General features: G+C 42.2%; 1 protein-coding gene across 2 annotated transcripts in view; it reads right to left on the bottom strand.

The window, feature by feature from the left end:
- MYO5C (myosin VC) overlaps positions 1-26,684 on the bottom strand; it is a 1,024,918-nt gene that overhangs the window by 425,043 nt on the left and 573,191 nt on the right. For both annotated transcript variants that reach the window (XM_085644174.1, XM_085644175.1), the window contains exon 22: positions 17,304-17,468. In XM_085644174.1, the coding sequence (XP_085500300.1) occupies positions 17,304-17,468 (165 nt within the window). The remainder of the gene's footprint in view (positions 1-17,303; positions 17,469-26,684) is intronic.

Below are 26,684 nucleotides of genomic sequence, written 5' to 3'. Positions count from 1 at the left end.
AGATTGTCTATTAGTTACTCTCACATTAAAGGAGGGCATTTTCCTATTCTATTACTTAATCTAGTTACTTACACTCAACTCAAGACTCTGATGACATTATTTATTTGATACCTCTTCCACCCAAAAATGCCCACTATCACTTGGGGGACTGAAACAACTATTTAGGAAGGCCAGATTTGGATTTACAAGATTGAACAAATAAAATATGGCCTTTATGTTTATACAGATGCAGAACAGATTAGAACATTACAATCCAGACCAAACCAACTGGGTTCTGGGTGAACAACAAGTGATTAAAAGGTTTTTGTTATGTTATGTTTCATTTTAAAGATTGGTGCAGAAAGCAATTTATGAGTCTTGAATGAATGAAGCTTACTAAATCACCTTTTAGACTGGTTATGAAGAAGTATGCCCTTGATAATTTATAATTGCAGAAAACACTAACAAAGTGATCGTTAGGCAACGAAACACATTTGATTAAATGTTATATTTTAAGAACTTTAAGTAGGGTCTATACAAAGTGGAGCTGTGAACTATTTAATAATCAAACAATACCCCAGAACTGTGAAAGAGGGTATAATGCAGAAACCCATTTTATGCAGAGAGCAATAGGTCTGGGTGTGAACTGTTCAGCCGACAAAGTTACAAGTTTCAAAATCTGTCAACAAGTCAATTACAATTTAAACTTACATTAAAAAAACACACTTGATGGGAAATCTGATTTATTTGGTTTTATTTCTGAACATGACTTAAATGAGTGTCTGTGCCAACTTAAGAATTGAGGTAATGCTACAAAAATATGTTATATCATCATGCGTCTCAAAAAAATGATGAGAGTTCTGGTAAAAGAAAACAACTGCTGGAAATACAAGGTACCAGCATTTTTTTGGTATGCCTTGTCAATACTGAATGGTGAAAGGAGGTGCAATCCAGGATAAATATGATTCTAGGAACTGGCATGATGCTGTCAAATAAGAGGCTTCTTTTACTTTAAATTTCAAATTGGGATTATCAGGGCATTAGTTGGTGAATAATGCAGCCTAAAAGGATTATGTTACTTACCCTGCAAGCATCTGTTCTTGGCATGTAGAGCTGTAGATTCACATGCTTTGAATACTCCTGCCATCTAGTGTTGTGTCCAGAAGTTTGCAAGTTGTTTTTCTTCAAGGAAGTTTTTTCCAGTTTCAAGGTAAGGTGACTCCTCCTTAAAGTGATAGTGCACATGGGTATCGACTCCATTGTTAGATCGCTTTCCCGCAAGAGGGTGAGAATGGAGTAATTAAGTGTTGTACAGAGATGTCCATGCATATGTAATGTGAATAATAAGAACTGCAACAACCAGAGGTGTCCGGGGAGGATAGAGGGCGGATGTGAATCTACAGCTCTACATGCCAAGAACAGATGCTTACTGGGTACGTAACATAATCCGTTCAATGCATGTGTGCTGTAGATACACACGCATGCTTTGCATAGATTGTATAGATTGTATAGCAGAATCCTCCCAAAGCGGTGGATAACCAGTTGGTGTTAGAGTTGTTTGAAAAAGTGTTTTTAGCACTGCTTGTCCTACATTAGCTTGATGACGTGCTATAACACTCACACAATGTTTGGTAAATGTGTGTGGTATAGACCATGTAGCTGCCTTATATATGTCAGCAAAGGGAATGTTTCCTAAAAAGGCCATAGATGCTCCTATTTTGCACTTAGAATGTGCTCTAGGGGGTATAGTTAAAGTTCTTTTAGCTTTATATAGCAAGTTTTAATACATTTAACAATCCATCTAGAAATACCGAATTTACAGATAGGATTTCCTGTACTAGGTGGAGCAAATAGAACAAAAGGTTTTTTGTTTTATGGAAATCTTGTGTTTTATCAATATTGTATAATATTGCTCTTTAAACATCAAGTGTGCGTAGAGCTCTTTCTGCTACTGAATCAGGTTGAGGGAAGAACACCGAATTTCTAACTGATTTGTTAATATGAAAAGCAGAAACTACTTTTGGAAGGAATTTTGGGTTTGTACGAGGAACCACTCTATGTTTATGAAGTTGTAAGAAAGGTTCATCTAAGGTTAATGCCTGTAGCTCGCCAACACATCTTAATGAAGTGATAGCAATTAGAAAGGAACCTCCCATGAAAGAAATTGTAATGCACAATTGCGTAATGGCTCAAAAGATAGACCCATACGCCTTGTGAGAACAATGTTAAGTTTCTAGACAGGTGCTGGTGGTACCCTGGGTGATTTTATTCTTCTAAGACCTTCCATAAAAGCTTTGATAACTGGAACTTTGAATAAGGATACATTTTGTCTGTTTTGCAGATATGCAGCTACTGCCGCAAGGTGTAGTCGAATAGATGTGTAGGCTAAGCCATCTCGCTGTAGTTGCATTAGATAACAAATAATATTTTGCATAGATGCATCTGGCAGATTAATTGTGTTATTATTACAATATATAACTAACCTTTTTCACTTTGCTGCATCACATGCCCTAGTGGTAGGTTTTCTTGCTTCTTTAAGAATTGTAATACCATCTGGTGGAAGATTTAGGTATCCAAACCCTATGACTTTAGGAGCCATATCACTAGGTTGAGTTCCTTGGGGTTTGGATGTCTTATTTCTCCACAGTTCTGTGTGAGACGGTTGGAAGTGAGGTGCAGTTTTTGGTGTGGAACCACTGACAGTTCTAGTAGTGTGGTAAGCAAGGGTTGACAAGCCCATGTGGTAGCTACTAGAATCAGTGTGCGTTATGTCTGCCTGAGTTTCCAAACCAGAAATAGAAGGAGAAGGAGAGGCAGAAGAGTGATAGCAAATAGCCCTGATCAGTTTATCCATAGGGCATTGCCTTTGGATAAATGGTGTGGGAATCTGGAGGTGCAGTTTTGGCATTTTGAGTTCTCTGCTGTGGCAAAGAGGTCTATCAGTGGAAGTATGCATTTTTGGAAGTATGCAAGGAGAATCTGGGGATGAAGTTCCCATTCGTGTACTTGTTACCACATCCTGCTGAGGAGCTTGGCAAATTGCCTGTGCATGCCAGGAATGTGTTCTGCCAGATGATTAATTTTGTGATGTATTCTCCAATGCCAAATGGTCTGAGAGAGGCATGACAACTGTAGAGAGTGTGTACAACCCTCCCGTTTTTGTACATAGTACATAGCTGTCATACTGTCTGTCTGAACTAGGACAACTTTCCCTATGAGGTGAGACTGAAAAGCTTTTAGTGCTAGATAAACAGATAGAAGCTCCAAATAATTGATGTGAAGACTTTTGTGTTTGGTGTCCCATAAGCCCTGAATTGTTAGGTGCTGGAGATGGGCACCCCAACCTGTGAGATATGCATCTGCTGTTAGTACGACTTGTGTAATCGGGTCAATGAAGGGCCACCCTTTTGTGTGTTCCACTACTGTAGGAAGTGATGAGTGCGGCTGTCTTCCAATGCTAGATCTGTTAATTGCCCCTGTGATTGATTACACTGACGTGCTAAGCATTCCTGTAGAGGCTGCATGTGTAATCTTGCATGAGGTACTACTGCAATGCATGATGCCATCATCCCTAATAGTGCATGTAAGTTTTCACTGTTAGGTATTGGTTGTTTTGAAACTGTAGTTATAAGCCTGAAAGTGTTAAATTCTGGCTGCATTGGGAGAGGCTAGAGCTGTTTGAGTGTTTAGCGTTTCTCCTAGATATGTTTGCAGTTGTGAGTGTTGAAGATTGTACTTTTGAGCTTTGACTGTAAATCCCAATTGGTGGAGATGGTATATGGTAGCTTGAGTGTGTTATAAACACTTTTTCTGTGTGTTGGCTTTGATGAGCCAATCATCAAGACATGGGAAGACAGGAATATCTTATCTTCCTATATGAGCTGCTACTACTGCTAGACATTTTGGGAATACTCTGGGTGCAGTAGTCACTCCGAATGGGAATACTTTGCATTGATAGTGATTATCTGGTATAGAAAATGTGAGATATTTGCGATGTGGTAGGTGGACAGGAATATGGAAGTATGCGTCCTTTAAGTCTAGTGTGTACATAAAGTCGCCTTGTTGTAGAAGTGGAAGCACTTGTTGGAGGGTAACCGAATGGCAGTGTTCTGACAGTATTTATAGGTTTAACGTTCTGAGATCTAAAATTGGTTTTAGAGACTCATCTTTTTTGGGGATTAGGAAGTAAAGTGAGTAAACTCATGTTCCTTGGTGTCGTAAGAAAACTGGTTCTATAGCTCCTTTTGTTAGAACAGCTTGTACTTCTTGTTTGAGAAGCTGTTGGTGTTATAGCAAGAGTTTGGGAATGGGAGGTAGAATATTGGAAGGATTGCTGTTAAGCTCCAAGCAATAACCATGTTGGATAATATCCAAAACCCATTTGTCTGATGTTATTGATTGATAAATGTGAAGAAACGGTTGTAATCTTCCCCCAACAGGCGATGAATGGTCAGGGGTACCAGCAAGTCACTGCTTGTTAGTGGACTGGGAGGTACATGTTGGTATACCTCTACCTCTCCCTTCAAAATTATTCCCTCTACATCCACCCTTGTAGAATCTTCTAGAGGGGGATGATAGTGTTTGTGTCTCGTATGAAGTGGCGGCCACATCTGTGGTGTTAGTTTTGGAGCCTCCTCTGTAAAAGGAGCGACAAAAGGACCCTCTGGTGGAAGGAGATTGAAGTACCCCCACAAACTTTCCTACTTTGGTATCCTTTTTCATCTTTTCAAGTGATTGGTCTATTTGAAGCCCAAACAGGTGTTCCTTATTCAAAGGGTGCATTACGAATGGTTTGTTGCACTTCTGGTTTGAAACCAGAAATTCTGAGCCATGCATGTTTCCTAAGCATAATGCTAGTGTTGATTCCTCTAGCTGCAGTATCTTCAGCATCTAATGCACACTTGATAAAGGAATTAGAAATACGTTATCCTTCCTGAAATATTTCCTGCCATCTTTTTGTGTTCTTCTGGAGGATATTGCAATAATTCTTCCATCTCATCCCAGTGAGCTCTATCATATCTGGGCAACAGACCTTGCATATTCGCCTTATGCCAATGGTTGGGTAATTGAGCAGCTATTCTCTTCCCTTGGATCAGCTTGCATTCTTAATCTGGAGGTGGTGCCTCCCATGATGTTTGTGAATTTGCCCTCTTACGGGAATTAGAGACCACTAAGGTATCCAAAGGCCCCTAATAAAAACTAAGTCAGATGGGGGGTGGTTATATTTTTTGTCCACCATAGGTGTTAATATACGTGCTCTAACTGGGACTTTAGTCATATCATTAGTATGCCTCATCTCACCTTATAGCATAGGTAACATTTGTGTTATTTTGTGTGTGTTTCCTAAGTTTTCGAAATAGGAAATCTTCTTCTAGTGCTTCTTTGTGTAAAAGCACTCTGTGGTAATTGGCTGCCATAGCAATTAATTCCTGATATGCTGTATTATCATCAAGGGGGAAGGTTTTGATGGATATAGATCAGGGTCTCTATCTCCTATATCAGGATTTTTGTTCGGAGAACCTGATGGTGTAATGTGTAGGGGATCTATGTGGTATAATGGACATAGGTGAAGAAGGTGAAAGGGTTTGGGGAATGTGGTAGCTATGTCCTTTTTCTTCTTGAGAGGGATTTCGTATTCAGTGTCTGCCTTCCTTTTTGAAGGTATTACTGGTTTATCTGTTATGTGTCCAGTATAAGGATTTAAATAATTTTTCTCCTGTTTTGGATGCAGCTTTTCTTTCATTTTTACCAAATCAGCTCCAGCAGCTTTAAGGGAGAGCCTTTTTGTTTCAGTGCCAAATTGTTCTGTACTGAGCTGGATCTGTCTTTTTTCTCTTTCGATATGGAATTTTTCAGAACCAAAGGGGTATCATTTTGGATTGGGTCCGAGTCGGAAGACTTGACTTGCTATTTCTGTCCTGAGACGGAATGCGGGGCGTTTGAATCAGAGTCTCAGTGCCTACAATGGCCTGATGGCAGTAGAGGCCCAATAGCCTTCGGGTTAGTGGACACTGGTTTGGTGGATGAAGGGGCTTTGGTACTCATGGCACCCTGTACAGCTGGAACATCGTGGGACTCTAGTTCGATCTCCAACTCGAAATCAGAGTCCTAGAGGGAGAAGGGCTCTTCTTCTTCTGCTGCTGATGCTTCCATCTCTTCTTGCTCGATATCTTCACTGAAGATATGAGGGGTGTCCTCGATACTCTGCCACTGCATGACTCTTCGCCGAGCCCAGCGGCCACACAGAGTCTTTTTGGATCCGAACGACCAACACGCGTCGCAGTCTTCCTCTTTATGTTCGAAGGAGAGACAGAGGTTACAGAACTTATGCTGGTAGGTGCACGGATATTTGGAATGGCATACGGGACAGAACTGAAATGGCGTCTGTTCCATCAGTGTAAGACTGGGGCTGGATTTTGAATTAGAAGCCAATCGAGGAAACAAGCTTGGCCCGAAGGCCGCAGTTAGAGTTTTTCAATTAGTTATATTTAGACATAAAAAGGGTGGAAGAACGATCGAAACAATACTGACAAGTGTAGAGTGAATTGAGCACTGAAGGAATCCCGATTGATGGTTTTAAATCGGAGCGCTGCAATACATGTCCAAACCCGATGGCGGAAAGAAAACAATCTAACAATGGAGTTGATGCCCATGCGCACTACCACCGAAAGGAGGAGTCACCTTAACTTGCAGCTTCCAACTCTTATGACCACACTACAAGATGGCGCTGACCAACTAAGCAACTCCTTACAGCCGGTCGCGCTAATCTAAAAGCGAAGTGGGGAAATGAGTAATTAATAATGGAACAAAATAGATGTAATCCCTATTTCTCTGATGTCAACACATAAATCACACTTTAGTTATAGACCCTGTTTTTACAAATACGACAACACTACAAGATGGCGCCGTAATAACTTTGCCTAACGCAAAAGACACGTGACTGGCCGCACCAACCCCTTTAAGATGGCCGCGGACCAGAACGCGAATATATCGCGCCGAAGAATACCCGTGACGGCAATCCCTTCGTGACCCTGATCCTCAAGCCCAACAGTAAGTAATTAGCTTCTAGGAGACGTTTCTCTAAAAAAGCATGGTTTTCGACTGGGTCCCCTGATTGCTTTGCAACTCTCCCCATGGGCTCACACCATGATACTTAAACGCGCTGTTTCACTCTCCACAACCGGAGAATAAACATAAAAACTCCATATCTAAAATATCCGCTGTTGGGCTCAGGGAATTTTACTACTAGAACAAACTTAAGAGGTGTGATTAGTAATGCGAATACGATCGTCACAATGCTTATGCATAGCTTAATATTAGACCACCAAATACCGGGCGGTCCCTTGTATAGATTGGTCTCTATGAAAAATAACTTCTCCTTTTCATTTCTTCTTACTATGTCCACTTTTTCGTAGTCTGCTATTACACATATATATATTGTTTTGTGCAGAGGCTGGTATACCTGTATTGTACAGTAACCTTTGAAATAATGAAGAAATAATGAAGAAATAATGAAAGATTTGAGATGATACACATGGGAAATTATTCTGAAGTATACTCCCAGGTAAAAGCTTGACCCTATCAATCTGCCTCAACCTGGCATCTTGCATTTGACCCCTACTAATCTTCTCTGGTGAAGCACTTCTCTCCCTGCATATGTTGCCATTTCACTCTATATGTGACTTTCTATCAGAACTGTATGCAATTAATCAAACGTGCTAACTACTACCAAGCCTAATACCCTCTAAATTGATGAGGAGTACTAAACAATACTAACTTGTTCACAACAACTTGAAAGAGATAAGTCACATCGACATCTACCTATGGATACGGGTTTCTAAAACATCACATACTCAACCTTATCTCTCAAAGTCTTCACAGGGTGTTGTCACATAAACTCCTTTCATTTTATACAATTCTTTTCCCTCAGGACTTATCCTTCTTGTTCTTCTTCTTTTTTTCACGTACAGCCTTGAGAAAGCCCCGGCCAAAATCGTGCCAAAGGGGCGAAACACGTGTTGGCTGTTCTTGCTCACTTTTGTCACGAATAAAGAATTCTTTGGATTTACCAAGCGACTGGATATTCCTTATTACAGAGAGAGGGAAACTGACTCACTACTACAAGGATTTATGATTTGTTAAGGCCATAGAGGTCCAGTGCCTTGAGTCTTTTCCCTCGAGAACACAATAACGAACTCACCTAAATTCAGCAATACTCTCCAGGACCTGGGATCCCTGGGCCTCAGTACTCCCAGTCACCTTAACTTGCGACTGGAAAAGACTTCTTCAAAGAAAAACATCTCGCAAACATCTGGACCCAACAATAGATGGCAGGAGTATGCAAAGCATGTGTATCTATAGCACACATGCCTCAAACATATAGTTTTGAGAACCTGGAAGTCTTCATTCAAACTATCATTTGAAAAGTTGCATATGGGAAAGAACAGCTCAAGAGTTCAAGTTCATTTATTTAATCTCAGGTGGAAAAAATCTTAGTGCATATGTACTGAAAGTAGACTGTAAATTTATCACAAACGCATGAAGTGTCTAGCCTTTCCCAATACTCCTATGTGTGGCCTGATGGAGATCATTTACTTCTAATATAGGCTATAGAAAGGGCTCAATATATATTAGAAATCAATGGACTGTTTTTTAGATGGTACAAAAATGTTTAAAATGGTTAGGCGAATAAAATTAGTATAATGTATGCAAAAGTATTATTATAGTAATTATTTCTATTTCTTTTTAATTGTAGTTTATCATTTTATTATTGATAATATTGCATGTAAGTCAATATTTCAATCCTGTGCGAATCAGTTTTACACCTTCTAGGCTTAAAATACGGAACTAAAAAAAGCTACAACCGGATGATCTGTTTCTCACAAGTACTCTGAAACCATGTCACGCCGGATACTCGCAAGCTATGTGTGTGCTGGAGAGTACCCTATTTAGCCTTTGCATGCAGATTCTTCAACACTTGTAAGGGAAAGGTATGTTAAAAGGTACCTAAGAAGCATTTGAAATTAAAGTGTTGTAAAAATCTTTATTTTCATGCAAATGGTCAACTTGCGTTAAAAGCTGTGGCATTTGTATGTTTTTTATATGGGAAAATCCATACACCCTATTAGTATGAATATAACTTTCATACGGACCACTCTTTCTTGCACATTGCTTGTCTATTTAAAACAAAATAATGAAAACAGTGTTAAATTGAAAATGAATGTTTGAGGCCCACAGGGAATCCTAAAATATACTTAGGGTTCACCCGAGCAAACTATATTGGATTGTAATAGCGCAGAACATCTCCAAGGTAATCAATGATTCTCCAGATGTTTTGTATTGCATCTCTTAATGACTCAGGAAATGCATGTCTTGTGTTTAGGCATATGGCATCTCCTACTGCAAGGTGCTCAAGAGAACTAAGTTCAGAGTCTACATCTCTGAGAGAAAAGACTTTGATTGTTTACATATTGAAGAGGGTCACTAAATAATAAAATGGAGGTGAAGACGAGAATGTTAGTTCAGAATGTATTTTTTCATTCATTTATCTAAATTTTACATTAAGATTTGATTGAAAATCGGAGCAGGAAAAATAATATTACAGTCTCAAAACAACATCCATGATTTTAATATTTCAAATTATCTTACTGCAACTAAAACGTATATAAATGATGTACAGACCTCTCATTTTTCCTTAATAGATCTATTTATTGCACACAGGTGGAAGTTCCCCTCGTGGACAACAACTTTTCTCACTAGAAGAAACCCATATCTCAGCTGTAAACAAACACTATCATTTGGCTATTTCTGGGTACAGTACATTAGATCTTCAAATGCCTTTGTAACAGGGAGAGACTAGGGGCCTCATTACGATGTTTGTCAGAAAGCGTCCGACAGACTCGGAATGTTTTCCGACCGAATCGGATTCGGAGAGTCTGACTGACTGATTACGATGTTTCCGAACACCGTTCGGTCGGACTCCCATTGACTTCGATGGGAGCCTGTGTTCCGACCGACTGCGCAGGATTCCATTGAAAAAAGGGGTGGGTGGGGAAAACCGTGCACCCTGTGGAGGGCACCCCATGGTGCATGCCACACTGAGAATGGTATTGAAGAGGGGTCACATGGGTACCCCAATGGGCCCCATTCAGAAGGCCCTGGGTGAAGGGGTCACTCTACGGGCCACCAAAGTCAGATTCTGATAGCCGATCTGTGTTGGAACAACCGATTCGGAAAGGCTGCTAGAATCCAACATTGTAATATCAATATAATGTCAGAAACGCGGTCCATAGACCTGTACGAGTTGGCTCTGAATGACTCGGTTACTCCAAATGCTGTTTGGAACCGAGTCAGAAAGTCCAAACAGTTTCTGACTATCATAATCGGTCGGTCGGAAGGCTTTCTGATTCGGTCAGAAAGACTGATTCCGAATCGGATCCGGACGGACCGAATGCCATTCGGATGCCTTTCCGACCAACATCGTAATCGGCTCCTAGGTGACAAAATCATTTTGAGATAAACAGATATCTGGCTAATTTTCAAAGTGAAAGCAATCAAGGTTGGTGTCAGGTAGTGATTATATAATCACAACCGACCCACAGCTTGGTATTACTCTGGTCCAACAGTGAACAATCTATCCTCCATAAAAGCTTTGTTGAAGGAGCTGGCCATGTTAAAATGGGGTTCACTGACAGAATATCAGAAACTAAAATATTGTGTGGACAGAATATTGTGCCAAAAATATCAAAGACAAGAATATCGTGTGCAAATAGATAGGTATAAATGTACTATTTTTAACTCCAGATCTACGTACCTTGAAGATATATATATTGTTGAGGTACATATATATGCAGTTATATATAGTAAAACTTTACTTACACATAGAAAATGACCTTTAAGATATTCTTGTCCTGAATATTTTTGACAAGATATAGTGTCCTACGATGTTTGTGTTTCCGATATTTTGTCCAAAACACCCTTACATGGAAGATTTTTAATGTTGCACTCAAAGGAAAAGAAAAAGATACAACATTAAGAGGAAAACTGAGTGTATAGAAAAAGCTTTGATTTGGTGTATAACTGGTGACAATTGTATCCAGAAACGCAATTATAACAAGTTTAGTCAAAAGAAAAAAAAAACGAGGCTAGAATTAATTATTTTTCATCATTAGATTTAATCAAATACTTAGAAGCAGAGATTGTTCCACCAGTCACTTTCAACCATGAACCTAGTATCTGATAAGTAAGTCAAGGGTGAAAAGATGTGTTTCTACTACTTATCAAAAGAATAGAGATATGTTCCTTTTTAGGGATAAAGCCAATCAAAGGCAGCATAAAAGTACAATGCCAGAATCTTTTTTGAGATGAAAGCGGGTAAAGCAGCTGAAAGTGCATATTGCCAAGCTTCTAAACCTTGTTTCAAGATGGTTCTTAATTTCTGCTAATTGCAAAGAAAGAGCAGTAGAGGGCCATGTACTGTTAGAGTTGGAGCACAAATGAACAGCAGCATAAAAATCGGTTGCAGCCGAGCATTTCACAGAAAACAAATCAGCTGCAGGACTTCAAGGAGAAGTTGATATTCAAGTATTAAAAGAAACACCTGGGCAACTGGTACTATAACAAAGATCCTTCAAAGAGGACAACATAATAGGTCAGTTTATAGACTGCAAGATGAGGGAAAGAAATGCTTTAAACCAAGTAAAAAAGATATAGAAACAGTTATGCTTGAGGAGGATCATGAACATATACAAAGTCTTCTATAGGTTTATAGAAATTTTGACTGAGAAGGATCAGGTGTGGATGGCTGACATTTTGGAGAAATCTAAGCCTATAAAGATTACTAGACAATATCAGATGACAATTTGTAACCACATTTGGAGAGAAGAAGATAAGAGCAGTTTTAAATCCCTTCCATCAGCAAAGGTCGTGAGAAAGATGGACTTCCTAGAAAATTGGTAAGCTTGTCTTTGAATCTCTTGTCCCACAAGTTGGATCATTTATGTAATTGCATTCATGGTTGCATCTCTACCTATATCTTTTGGGAAGGAGAAATGAGTGATCGTACTCACACAAGGGTAGGACTCAGCACTCTGTGGAACATACACAGACTAATAACTTTATGGAACACAGACTAGATCTTCAATTACATTTTTTTATTCCAATTGGCCAGCATCATACACTGGGTTATCTAGCCAAACAAGACCAGGTAATTCAGGGATATCTTTTGCATCTAACAACCACTATCTCTGTTAAACCACAGACTATGTGGAGGTCAAAACTCACCCTTTGCCAGTCTATCTTCCTGGTAAACCCGGCATTTATGATGGCAATGCTAAAGAAAATTTCTCATCCAGGTGCATCAGGTGAATCAATTCATTATACCAAGGCCCTCAAGGAGATCTGACGATAAATGGGTCACCTGTTGGAAATATCATAATTGAATGTGATACCAAGAGTGATGATCACTTTTACCTAACCTCTTTGCAGTCTTTACAGAGCCTCTCTCATGCTACTTATCACATGAGGATTAATATTAGGGGTGGGCGGAATTTGCGTAGTCGCGCTATGCATAGCTCCGCGAAACGGTAAAAAAATCTCCGCGAGCACGCAGAGTTCCGCGAACACGCGGAATTGCTTGTTCCGCCCGTTCGCGATGCTTTTTTCCTGTTCGCGAACGCTGTTTGCGTGCTCAGAGGGAAATATCTCGCGAACACGCATTTTGAAGGCACGAACAAGCAAAAACTTCCGCGAAGCCGTGGAATTTTGGGCAATTCCGTGTTCTCCACGGATTGCGAAATTACCCAAATTCCACAAGCGGAACGGAATTTACCGCCCAGGCCTAATTCATATCAAATTTAGGTGTGCTCTATGTTCCCAAGTGCAGATAAACTTTGTCTCCACATGGGCAATGTTGTATTTATGCCAGAAAGTGTATTATTAGGGGCATGCTCACTATTAAGGAATTCTAAAAAAATGCCTGGCTATAAAACGGTAAAAGTCCAAGATAGAGGGCTTGTTAATTAATGCAAAGAATTGTGAGTGGGTGTGTGAGTCTCTGAGTAGATCTGTGAGTGGTTGAGAGTATTAATGATTCTGTAAGTGGGTGCATGACTGTCTGACTGTTCTGTGTGGGTCTGTGAGTGGGTGTGTGAGTCTCTGAGTAGATCTGTGAGTGGGTGAGAGTATTAATGATTCTGTAAGTGGGTGCAAGAGTGTCTGACTGTGTCTGTGAGTGGGTTACATGTCTGAGTTAATCTGTGAATGTGTGCAGGAGTGCATGAGTGGGTTCTGCTAGTTTTCTGCCCTTTTCTGCTAACTTTTCTTTCTGCTCGTTGTTGACCTTTAATTTTCTCTTTCTGCTAGTTTCGGACCTGTATTTTGCCTCTTTCAGCTCGTTTCTGACTTTTATTTTGCCTCTTTCTGCTTGTTTCTGAACTCTAGTTTGCCTCTTTCTGCTTGTCTCTGACTTTTTTTCCCTTTTTCTGCTCGTTTCTGATCTCTATTTTTCCTCTTTCTGCTAGTTTCTGACCTCTATTATGCCTCTTTCTACTCATTTCTGGCCTCTATTTTGCCCTTTCTGCTTGTTTTTGACCTCTATTTTGCCTCTTTCTGCTAATTTTCTGGTCTCTATTTGTCTCTTTCTGCTCGTTTCTGACCTATATTTTGCCTCTTTATGCTCATATCTGACTTTTAGATTGCCTTTCTGCTAGTTTCTGATCTCTATTTTGCCTCTTTCCCGCTCTTTTCTGACCTTTAGTTTGCCTCTTTCTCCTCGTTTATGATCTCTATTTTGCCTTTTACTACTCCTTTCTCATCATTATTTTGCCTCTTTCTGCTGATTTCTCACCGTTGTTTTGCCTCTTTCTGCTCGTTTCTGACCTTTATTCTGCCTCTTTCTGCTCCTTTCACACCTTCATTTTGCCTCTTTCTGCTCGTTGCTGACCTCTATTATGTCTCTTTCTGCTCGTTTCTCACCTTTATTCTGCCTCCTTTTGCTCATTTCCATCTTTAATCTTGCCTCTTTCTGCTCATTGCTGACCTTTATTCTGCCTCTTTTGACTCATTCCAAAACTTTTTTCTGCCTCTTTTTGCTTGTTTCTGACCTTTCTTTTGCCTCTTTCTCCTCTTTCCCCCCGTACCACGGGGGAGCTTCAATGCTCCTGAGATCCCAGCTGGCTCCATGCCTCATGCGGGAGCTGGCAATGCTCTCACAGACAGGGAGATGCTTAACTTGCAGCTCCCTGTCTGTGAGAGCAATCCTTGTGTCTGTTTCCCTGCCTGCTTGGGTTCTTCGTTCTCAGTAGGCCAGATTTGCTTTTGTTCCTGGGACCACAGAGACCATGTTGTCACTATCATCGAAAGGAATCTATAGGACCGCAATTCTGATACTTTGCCTTGAGAAAGCCCTCGGCCAATCGGCCATCGGGCGAAACATGTGTCGGCTGTTGTTTTTCATATGATATCACTGTTGAAAAGAAGGAATTAAAATGGCACATCTTGCCTACTAAGAACTACACTACATAAGTCTTGGAAATTATTATTCCTTTCATTACATCTGATTAAGGGGTACAGACCTCCAACCACAACTCAAATTATCCTTTTTACTAATGGCCATTGGGTGTAGCCATTTGTGAGGTATGTGCCATTTCTTACAATGGGTCTCTATAATGGTAGCGTGAATCCTAGATTCATCCACCCATCTCAGCAAAAATTTACTTACAATACTTAGTATCTACTACATAGAATCTTTTCCCTGTTAGAAACTTTTTCTGCAGAACCAAATAGCTTGTGTCGAACATACTAGTCACAAGTCATTAACTGTCATCTGCACACAGAATTACTCTCGAATTCAAAGATTTATAACGTGTTCAATGCCTGTATACACCTATGATGCATTAGAAGCACATGCAGTTTGTAAGCACTAATACCCATTAGCTGGACACAGGTTGTAAAAAAAAAAGATAGAAAATTATTATGGTAGTTACCCGTGACTATGTAAACTATAAAACAAACTAACACACTCACTGGATGATGTCACCAGTTATGACATCAATAATGTCGGTTGAGATATGAGTAATGTCAAACTATGTCACAGAACATCAGTGATGCAATATGTGAGGTCATAAGGAGTGCATGGCAGGGGCGCAAGTAACTGGTGAATTTCTGTGTCTTTTAGTTGAAGACTTGAATGCTGTCACTGACAGCCACCTAACTATAACATTACGTCAACCTTTGATTTGTTTCAGTGAATTTCTAAGTTTTTTTTTTTAAAACAAAAACTGATTTTCCAATCACACCTGTGTACAACGCTCCTTAACCTTTGTTTTTTTCAGTGAATTTCTAGTTTTTTACGTAAAGTAATATTTTATTGCCATATGTAAAACCAACAGCCCTGCATCGAACTCCCTACAGGCCTTTGGTCATGCGTGGTATGGGGTTAGTCTTGCAGCCAGTCCTTTTTTCAACACTTCGCAGGCAGCTGACGCCATGCTGTGCAGAGCCTCTGGCATGCGCAGCATATGGTTGGTCTTCAAGCCCCAGGGTAACCATCCAGTGGCCAAAACATTTATATTAAGGGGAGGGGACATGAAGCTCCCTAAACCTTAATTTGCAGCAAGCCCAGTTCCAATAAAAAGGGGAGGGGGTGTTTGGCCTCCCTCTCCTAAAGCCTTATTAGGCCGTGGGGACCCCAAGATCCCCAGACCGAATAATGAATAAAGGGTTGGGGCACACACTCCCCCTCCCTGAGCCTAATTAGGCACAATCAGACCCCATCCCCTGGGGCTGAAATTTAAATAAAAGAGCTAACCAAACGTTCTACTGGTTAATTAGTAAGTACTACCTTGTTGGGTGAATGTCTAGTGCATACTCTACATTACAGTTGCGTAAAGGACCACAAGGTAATGTCTGCAGGGACCTTGTATATGTGCAATTTTGGAAATGCGATTGTTCCTTGAGCATCTTCATACAGAAATCAGTGATAAAATGAGTCCTCATATAGAGAAGACAACAAGACTACAGACAAAGAGTTGAATCTCCACCAAACAAGGGTAATTCCTCTAAATTATATGTAAGTGCTTCTTTGTTTGGTGGAGATGTCCTCATATTCCTGGGCATTAAGGCCACACTATCAAAATTGTCGTGAAAAGTGCTTGGGCCCCTTTGATAACTTGAGCTGTTCACCAGCCTTGAAAATGGCAGGAACACCATTGCACAGTACTAACGTGGAAGGGGCAGGGATAAAGGGCAGAGTTTGTAGGTGATTTGGCACCTTTGAATACTCAGCAGCAATTATAAGGGTGAACCATTGACTCTGTCCTCAGGCCAGGAAACAAGAAAGAACACACTCGTCTTGGACAGTCACTACAGAAGAGATTGAGCTTCAATAAATCAACGATGCACTCATCTCGATCAAGGATTTCAGATCATTTTTCAACATACAATTGAAGAGAAAACACACTGTCAAGTTTTATTAGTTTAGGGGGTGCATCATTAGGGCCTGGGTACACCATACTCCTGGGACGCCTTTCGTTTAAGGGAAGGGGGCAGTGTGACCCCCTCCCCAAGCCTATTATGGCCCCGGGGACCACAGGCCTGCATTATTTAGAGGTGGGTGCACAATGCCTACCCAGGGCATCCAACATACCAATGATGTAATCAGTGGTGGGAGCCCCAGGGCCCCCACGGGCCCAGATGGCTCCTCACATGCTGCAGGAGCCAACATTGCTCCCACCCATAGGGAACAGCTATTTATGCTGCTCACTCCAGGTGGGAGCAATCTGTTGTCTGTTTTCCTGCCCACACCAGTGCAGGCAGAGAAACAGATATCAAGTCTGTTTCCAGCCAGCAGGAGCATTTTTAAAGCTCACGCCTGCTAGGAGCAGACTGTGTGTTCAAATATTTTTATCCCGTCTCTGTGGGCAGGGAAACTGCTATGTCCTGAGGTGGGCTTCCCTAGACACAGTCTGTGAGCCGGCAAAGGGGGATGGGGTCAAACGGGGCTGTTGAAGGCTCATGGGAGTGGGTGCTGCTGAACGGAATTACACCAAATTTGTCAGGAAGCTAGATCTTGGTCCATAGATTGTTGTTTTTATGATTTTGTGTAAATCAATTCAGTAGTTTTTGAGACATTAAAGGTAAAAAATAATTGTATATCTGGATGCTTGGATCCGCGAGAGACGGAGAGTAAATGATCTGGGGGCGTTTGTGGAGTGTTCTCCACTACTTGCACCGTGAAAAAATGTACCTCAACCAGTCAATCTAGATTCAAGAGAATCAGGTTTAGTTGCTCTGGGTCTGAAAAAAACACAAAAGTAAATAATAACCTGTTCAGCTTCTTCCTTCTCTTTTTTCCCTTTAACTTCTAGTGCATTTTTCTGTGACGCTGTTTTTTTAAGTTCTGTTTCCATCCTGTGGAGTTTGTCGACATCGTTAGAGTGTGCTGATGCAAGAGTGGTGAGCCGCTCTAGTAACCCATGGTTTTCTTTACTCTGAAATATAAAACAATCATTTTGTTTAAATAAGATACTTGTGACAGTTACATAAAAAGACATACAAAGAGGAAGGCATGTATGGAAATGTGCCTGGCTTTCCTATACATTAATCATAGAGATGTGGTTTCAAGGAGTAAGGGTCTAGGCAAGTTGAAATAATACATAAAGAAATGTTGCAGTCATTTCAGTGATTCAGATACTAAATACAACACTGCTAAACTCCATTTTATTTGTTAGGAGCAGCATCTTATATAACAAACAAACATATGATATTGAGAACTTAGTTGACTTTGCATGTGACTCCCAGGCACAGGCGTCAAAATTCACCAATAACCCTTGAATGTGTCTTTATGTTGTAATTTATGTGCTGCGCTACAACTATCCAGGTAGTATATTCTGTAAAATATTAAAATTAGTAAACAATACTATGCCGCAGTGACCAACATGAATATTTAACTCTCTGCAGTAAGATCGATCTCCCGGGTTGGGGAGTTATGTATTCTTAGTGTGTCTACCAGAGAAATTGCTAAGAAACTAGCAAAAAGAGAGTGACATATGGAAGCTTAAATTAATCTCAACCACTTTCAATTACTCTTTGATGTGTTTTTTTGCTCAATGTACTTTACTACAGACAGTAACCAACAAAACACAAATCTGTCTTGATCCAGCTTCAGACGAGGCAGACGAGCCTAAAATGTTAGGCCACGTCGTCTCTGAATGGGAACAGAAGCAACCCCAGACCAGTTTCAGCCTCGCTGACAAAAAAATAAAAAAGTAGTGTTGATGCAATTCTTGAAATAATCTCAGCCAATGGAGCCATCTTGTCAATCAAACACAGATGTGTATTTGTTAGAGAATGGGGACAGTGGGTCAAATAAAGTTAGGCTTCTTAGTTCAATTACTTGGGAACCCTTTTTTTAAAAAAAACGCAACTTATGTTTGCTCAGTTGCGAATGTAGCATGCTAGGGGCATTGTGTTAAAACTTAAGTGATGAGGAAATTCTATTTTTCTTGAGTCATGAAAGGAGTGAACTGCAGCAAAGTTTCAAAACAATGATCACAACTTATTTGCAGACTTAGCAAATCATTGCTAACATATAAAATAAAGCACTTGCACTGCCGTAGCCAACTAGGGAGAAATATATACTTGCCTGCAATATTAGCTTCGCAGCGTGGCTTTATATTACAGATGTGAAAGCTGTTAGAAGGGTACCTCACATTTCACATATACAACACTAGGAAATAAGCTTTTGACTGGAACAGGTTTCGGAGGAGTGGCTGATCAACTGTCCACATGTCAAAACAATATTATGAAAAGATTAGAGCTTGTACATAGTGTGAATATAATTCTAGTAGTCTAACTTTCATCCTGTACAATGAACTTGATGAGGACCTATGATCTGCTTTGAACATACAAAAGGTGATGGGACGAATGCTTGCAATAAGGGCCTGATTACTATCTTGGCGGGTGGGATACCCTGTCACAAACTTGACGGATATCGCGTCCGCTGTATTGCAATTTCATTATATCGTATCGAGCTTGTAATACGGTAGACAGGATATCCGACACGTTTGTGACCGAGTATCCCATCCGCCAAGATCGTAATCAGGCCCTAAGTCTAACAACTGGTAACCACTCAGGTAGCATTCCAACCAATCATTCTTTTGCCCATCATACTACCTCAGATTATACTCAGTAATATGCATGTCAGTCTTGATTCTGCTCCAATAGGAACAGTCCAGCTGAAACCTGCAAGTCAGGTCCTCTATGATGCGAAACACAAGCAACCAAAGACTGGTTTCGCCCTGATTGGGCCCTTTAGTCAGGTGTAGCTTGGATCAGGGACCCACTGAGTAAGTCACTCACATCTGGGCCTGCTCTTGGCCACTTAAGTCATTACACCAAACACATAAAAGGTGAAGGGAGGAATGCTTGCAGTGAGTTGGCAATTGCATGGGGTATCATTCCAATCCATAGTTCTTTTGCCCACCATGCCACCGCAGATTAGACAATGGTCTGGCATGTGGCCCAAGTAATTACTAGTAGCTGACATTAATTCAAGCATTCCACCCGAGGGAGCTTTATGTATCAAGAATGGACAGTATTAATAGTGTGCTGAGCAAGTGATCGATACTCAAATCCATATACATGTACACGGAACTGGAGCTAGTGCACTTGAAACTATTTAGATATGACATGTTGAAGTCCTTTTTCCTGACTTCTGCGAACTAGGCATCAGCTAGGCTTGGAACGTAGATGCTATATTCACTTTTTATTATTTCTGCTGCACGTAGTCAAGCAAGTCGTATTTGTTTTTTCTGAATGACACTGTTTTGGAAGAAGAATCCCTACAATGGGCTCACTAATGTAACATTTCTCCAAGGATCTTTAACTTGCCTGTGGCATCACATTCATTCTAAATTGTTTATGTAACACATTTCTTCTGATAGCTCCGAAAGATATCATTTAGCACCTCTGATTCAATATTCATGTAGTGGGTCAGTGCTAAGATGGTAGGGTTGTATGATGATTTTCTAGTCATTCTGATTTGTTGAAAATGTATTTCTTTGTTCACACCACAATAATTATGTACTTTACATGCTCTTCTTTTGGGAAATTTCTTCTATAAACCCTTGATTTTGTTGGTGTTCTAGGAACATTTCCTACACTGCTAGGGATGCTGTCTGATTTCTTACTGACTTTGCTGGATATTTTAGACTTAGGGCTTGATTACGAATTTTTCAGTAGGGGAACTGCCATTGAGGCAGCACGGGATTCATGCTGCACAGTTAGCGGTCCGCCAGCCGAATGATGATGTTGCCGGAGTCCCCCTGATGCTGCCAGCAATTCGCAGACTGCTGCAATCGAGGTAGGGTGAAAGCATTTGTCAGAGGGGAATAAATACAAGTTCACAGCCATTGGAATTATGAGTTGGCTTTCTGCCGAACTGAACATGGCAGGAGGTCGGCTTTGAAATGGGTTGAGTTGGCGGAATCGAAGGAATTGAGGTGCATATTCACCCATTTCCTTTTCTTGCCTTCAATCTCCCACGTGGATCCCTTCCTCTAGTGCCTCCAATCAGAGCAGCATCTTGACCTTGAAGAAAACAACTCTCTTGGCGCCGAAATCCAGATAAGTCAGATTTGCACTATTTACCCATTGACTGGACTGGGCATATATTGTTCGGAATTCAGCAATAGGAAAGTACTCGTAGTAGGTACTTTTTCACAGGTCATTTATATGTGTACATTTAACACTGCAGTCAAAATATACACACCGGCATCTCCACATATAAAAAATTATTTGGTGCCGTCGGACACAATGCCGCTGGCCCAACAGTGACGACGTAATATGGCAGGCAGGAGACCACTGACACAGCCGTAAGGTCACCGAACTCATAATCAGGTCCTTAGTTTTTATTTCTGATTTTGTCTATAATTCCGTATTGTCCTATTATTGATACCCTTCATGGTAATGACTTTATGCACTTAAATGAGTTTTTGTGCATGTTCACTTTACTCTTTCTACATTGTACCCTTTGCATTTCTGTAATAAACCTTACTTACATTTTTCAATTCCACCCTAGAACTCACTTATTGAGTCAGTCTTTTCTTAACTGAATTTTTGAAATGCTGATTTTGGACCTCATCTTAAGATACATTGCCTCATGAAATTAACACCGTCCCTGATCCACACAACCAGTAGTTATATTCATGAAGTATAAAATGTAGGGGTACCGCGCACCCACACACGCATCACTTTTTTGTATACTTCAGCGTGCTATCCTGCTTTCAATCAGCTTTCATTATTATGAAATCTGTTTATTGGCATTTTAGTTGTAAACAGTTTACATAGTACAATTTAGGATCCGATTAACTAATGATTGCAGTAAATCCACTGATGCATCACTTGTCATGAGCACAATAATGAGTGGGATCCAGCTCTACGCCCACTGACCAGAAGGGAAGAAGATTACGGACCCCTAGGCCAAGACCATCATCAAAATATTCCCTTCGCTATCTTGTCATCAGGTGCTTCCCCCAAGGGAACCGCTAGCATTTCACCCAATTATGCCCGTCAGGTGCTCACTTCTATTTCATTAACCATAAGGGAACGAGGCAAAACAACATGTGTCCCAGTAAAACAAAACAACAACAGCAGCAAATTCTGGCCTTACTTTAGCATCCCCTCACATTGTCCTCTGTTACGACCCCCTCCCCTCCCCCCACCATCCCCGCACCCCTCCATTCAGGCCGCTCGTTCAACATAATCTCTAGCACCCTGAACCTCTACCTAGTTAACTAAGCCCTGAGCACCACATTTCGAGCCCAGTCTGCAAGCTAGCTACCACGCCTCCCCTCTGAAAGGGCATCCCCGTCTTGGTCCCCGCAATGTCCCAGGGTGTCCTCATCTAGGCGCGTCAGAGCCTGTAAGATTGTGTCCCATTGGGCCGCTATTGGCGTCCGCCTGAGGCCTAGTGTTTCCTCCCTCAGGAGGGCCGTGCTCTCTGCCCTTGCCCACACCAGTAGCGAACTCCGCCACGCTCGCGTATGGGGAGGATCTGCCGCCTTCCAGCGCTTAGTGAGTAATCGTTTTGCCACCACCAGTCCCAAGTCGAAAAACCTCGACGTGACCTTCGTAGTTGGAGTTCTGTGAAAAAGGTGCAATAAGCAGACTGACCATTCGAATGGGATCTGACGACTCGTACATGTACTCAGCGCTCCATGAATTGCCCGCCAGTATGAATTCAGCGCGGGGCAGCTCCACAACATATGGACCAGCCCGGCGTCCAGTTCCCCGCAACGGGGACAACCCACGTCCGTGCGACGGAAATACCGGTTGATAGAGGCGGGCGTGAGGTATGCCCTATGCAGAATAAAATATTGGATTTGACGGAATCGCATGTTCCTTGGGATCCTTGTTGGGCCCTGCAGCGCCCTGCCCCATTCCTGTCAACCATAGGACGGGCCAAGTCCGCTTCCCATTTACGGCGCAGCGGAGTCAAATCGGCCACCGCGTGCGTGCGCAGGGAAGCAGCGAACCATCTGATCATATGCCGCCCGCGCCCCATGACATGGAGGTATTGCAAAGTGAGGTGTTGCTCAGGCTCCTCTCTGATGTCGCCCCACCGACTCGTCAATGTCGCTATCAGCGAGCGGTGACAAAGAAATTGACCAGGCGGCAACCCTGTCTCCTCCGCCAATGCGGCGAATGAGAGAAGAACACCGTCTCGGTAGAAGTCTCCCAGCGTGTAGATATCCGCCGCATGCCAGTCCACAAGCTCAGTTGAACGCAGCACTCTCCGCCCACTAGGAGAGCCCTCTATCGGTATGGCCGGAGCGTATGGGGTACAATTCCGGGTTAAGTAAAGAGCGCGGCGATAACATTTGTAAGCCACCTTGACGAGAAGGGGCCCTGGTTTGAACGCCATTGCGGTCGGGTGGAACCGCGCGGTGATAACGGCCAGGGAAATGGGGGCCTCCACGGTTGCCGTGTCGTCTCGCTCTCTGTCCGCTAGCCATCTGGCCACCCACTGCAGCTGCGCCGCTAAATATTAATGTGCAAAGCATGACATCGCAAGTCCCCCCTGCCCCGAGGGGAGATACAGCTTGGGTAACGCGACCCTATGGCGTGCGTTACCCCACACAAAGTCGCGGAGCGATCGCTCCAAGTTTGCAAAGAACGCCGCCGGGATGTAGATGGGCAGATTAGCAAAATAATAGAGGAGCCTGGGCAGAATCACCATTTTGGTTAGGGCAATCCGCCCCGAGAGAGGGAGGGTACCCCAAAACCGCATCTGGGCTCTGATCGCCGCCACTGCTTTACCTAGGTTGCCCTCCACCAAATCAGCCGGTTGCCGATATATTTGGATACCCAAATAGCGGAAGGTGTCCGGCTGCCATTTGACCCGCACACCCCCAAGATTGTATTGCGGGTCCCTAGTCTCGGCACGGAACGCATAGAGGCATGACTTGGCGGCGTTCACCCGCAGCCCGGATAGCGCGGCAAAATCAGACAAGACTCGCTATAGCTCCTCCGGAATGTGTGCCACATCCCTGATGAACACCATGAGGTCGTCCGCGTATAGTGAGACCTGGTGGGTCGCATCTCCCAGGGGGATGCCGTCTTTCAGTACTCTGCGCAGCGTAGCAGCTAGGGGCTCTATTGCAAGCGCGAATAGGAGGGGCGAGAGAGGGCATCCCTGCCTTGTGCCACGGCCGATCAGAATTGCGTTGGAGATGTAGGGACCGGTTCTCTCCCTAACCACAGGGTTTTTGTAGAGAAGCGCCACTATCTGGAGGAACCCCAAGCCCAGACCGTAATGTGACTGCGTCGCCACCAGATACCCCCACTCAAGGCAGTCAAAGGCCTTTTCAAGGTCTAAGACCAAGCAGCCCGCCCTGGGCCATTGCTGCGCTCCCTCCGCCGCCACCCGGAAGAACCGTCGCAGGTTAAGCGAGGTGCTGCGCTTCGGCACAAAGCCGTTTTGATCCCGATGAACTAACGTCGATACCGTTGGGGCCAGGCGCTCCGCCAATACCTTAGCCAAAATTTTGTAATACGCGTTAAGGAGGGCAAGGGGGCGATACGACCCCAGGTTGGTAGGGTTGCGCCCGGGCTTGGGCAGGGAGATCAAGTAGGCCTCCCTCATGGATGGTGGCAAAGTGGCCTCCTCGAGGGCTGCCAGGTACAACGCATGTAGCTTGGGCACCAGAGATTCCCGGTAAGCCTTGTAATATTCCGCCGGGAGCCCGTCCGGTCCAGGTGCCTTTCCAGTGGTCAACGAGGCCACCGCATCTCCTATCTCTTCTACCGTGAGGGGGCCCTCTAGTGACTCCTGATGCTCATCTGGGACGGAGGGCAGTTGGTCAGCATCCAAAAACTGATCTACAGCCTGCGCTTGCCGACACCCTGATGAAGTGTATAGAGCCGCATAATGTGCGGTCAGGATTTGACCGCACATTATGTGTGTGTACCAACGTCCCGTCTGGCCCGCAGATTGATTCTTTCAATCAGCTTTCATTAAACAACATTGCATTTGGCTTTTCTCTACCACTCTATCCTATCTAAATATTGGGGCCTATTCACAAACTACATTTTGCCGTACGAGAAATAGTACTACAGTACTACTACATATGCACTATAAAATACTCTTCAGTAACCTATTAGAAGAGACCTCCTCCTCTCCAACCTTTTCTGTGAAGAGATCTCTGCCAAGGTGGCAGAGATTATTGCACTTTTAAGCCTATGTTTTATTGGTAAATGAGTGAGGGACACAGGTGAGTGGCTTGAAAATAGGGAAACTTGCTACAAAATAGGAGGGGTTTAGGGAGGTTCATGCAACTGAAAAACAGTCACCCAAATTGCAATTCACAAACTACACCTCTAAAGTTACTACAGTTCTAAACGTGGCATAAGTGTAGTACATGTACACCAGGCCAGCCGTGGAGTAAGCCTCCAACATGGACAACCATTGATAATACAACACCCTCCCATGGAAAATAATAGAGGCAGGGACTTTAAATAACAAATAATGCTGAATAAATAAAACAATTTTGATTAATATGATAGATATTATGCATAATAATACTATATATATATATATAATATATATATATATACATTTTCAGATTTCCTATGGAAACTCGGTCCTAACTATAACTATCTACTGGCGACCGCCAGTAGATAGTTATAGTTAGGACCGAGTTTCCATAGGAAATTTGAAAATTCTATTTTGAATAACTTTGGCGCCGGTTGATGAATCCTCGTGAAATTTTAAAAACTAATGGGGCGCTTCGTTCAGCTCCTACCCTGAAAGTCTCGGGGTGATACGTCAAGCGGGGGCCGAGAAAAAAGGGGGGTCCCAAAATGCGTTTTCCCCATGCATTTTTCCATAGGACCTTTAGTCAAAGGTACAGCCCGAACGGCTGAACAGAATTACTTGAAATTTGGCAGAGAGGTAGTCCTCAGGTCAGGGAAGTGCCTTTTGCAGGTCTGGTGTCAATCTGTTCAGTAGTTCCTGAGAAAATAGCATTTAAAAGCATATAAATATTTATAAGCGCGCACCGTGCGAGCAGCCTAACGTGCGCAAGCGTAATTCTGATTGGTGGTTACATGTTAGTCAACGTTCGAATCGGGCGAAATCAGGAAGTGTTGGCCGCCATTTTGTTTGTTTTCAGTGCGAGAGTGAAAAAGGAAGGTGGCGAACGTGAAAAGGGGGCAGGGTAGAGAGTTCCTGACCCCCTAGCCTTTGTCAGGGGGTCCCTGAAGGACCCCGAAGGCAGAAAAAAATGTTTTAATTATTTTTTTTTTAAATCATGGGGGTGCGCACACCGTGCGCGCACGGTGAAAAACCAAAAACAAAAACAAAAATGTTTAATACGTAGTTTATTGTAAAATAAATATATAACAAAATAATAATACATAAATAAATTAGCATTTAAAAAACCGTACAAATTCACTGAAAAAACCATAGGTTTCACACACGTTATAGTTAGGAATTAGCATTTAAAAAACCTTTCAAATTCACTTAAAAAACCATAGGTTTCACACATGTTATAGTTAGGTGGATATTTCACTCGTAAAAAACCAATGAAATTCCCCCGTTATAGTTAGTTCAGATAACTATAACTCGCGCGACCGCCACTCTATCACAAGGATGATGTTATCAGTGATGTCATGAGTGATGCCACTGACGATGTCATGAGTGATGTAATATGTGACGACATGAGCAGTGGATTGCAGGCGCGCGAGTTATAGTTATCTGAACTAACTATAACGGGGGAATTTCACTGGTTTTTTACGAGTGAAATATCCACCTAACTATAACATGTGTGAAACCTATGGTTTTTTAAGTGGATTTGCAAGGTTTTTTAAATGCTAATTCCTAACTATAACGTGTGTGAAACCTATGGTTTTTTCAGTGAATATTATATATATAAATGTTCACAGATAAGGTCTGCTAGTCGTTATCTGGCGGCTGAATAAGAGTCATATTGTGCTTCTTTGTAGGGACTCTGCATTTTTAAGAGATTATTTAGGTCATACACCATGCTCCAATAGGAGTTAACACTCATGGTTAGAAAAGGCCCTACAGCTGAGCAACCCTTCATGTGAAAACGGCATTAAAAAAGGCAATTAGCCAAAGTGCATCTGCCAAATGTTTCAAGAACCACATATGATATAAATTTATTCACGTTCATGGTGGTGAA

This window comes from Triturus cristatus, chromosome 3_1, assembly GCF_964204655.1.
Source record: "Triturus cristatus chromosome 3_1, aTriCri1.1, whole genome shotgun sequence".
NCBI lineage: Eukaryota > Metazoa > Chordata > Amphibia > Caudata > Salamandridae > Triturus > Triturus cristatus.
Note: the sequence above shows the minus strand (reverse complement) of the source record. Positions and strands in the feature narration are given on the sequence as shown.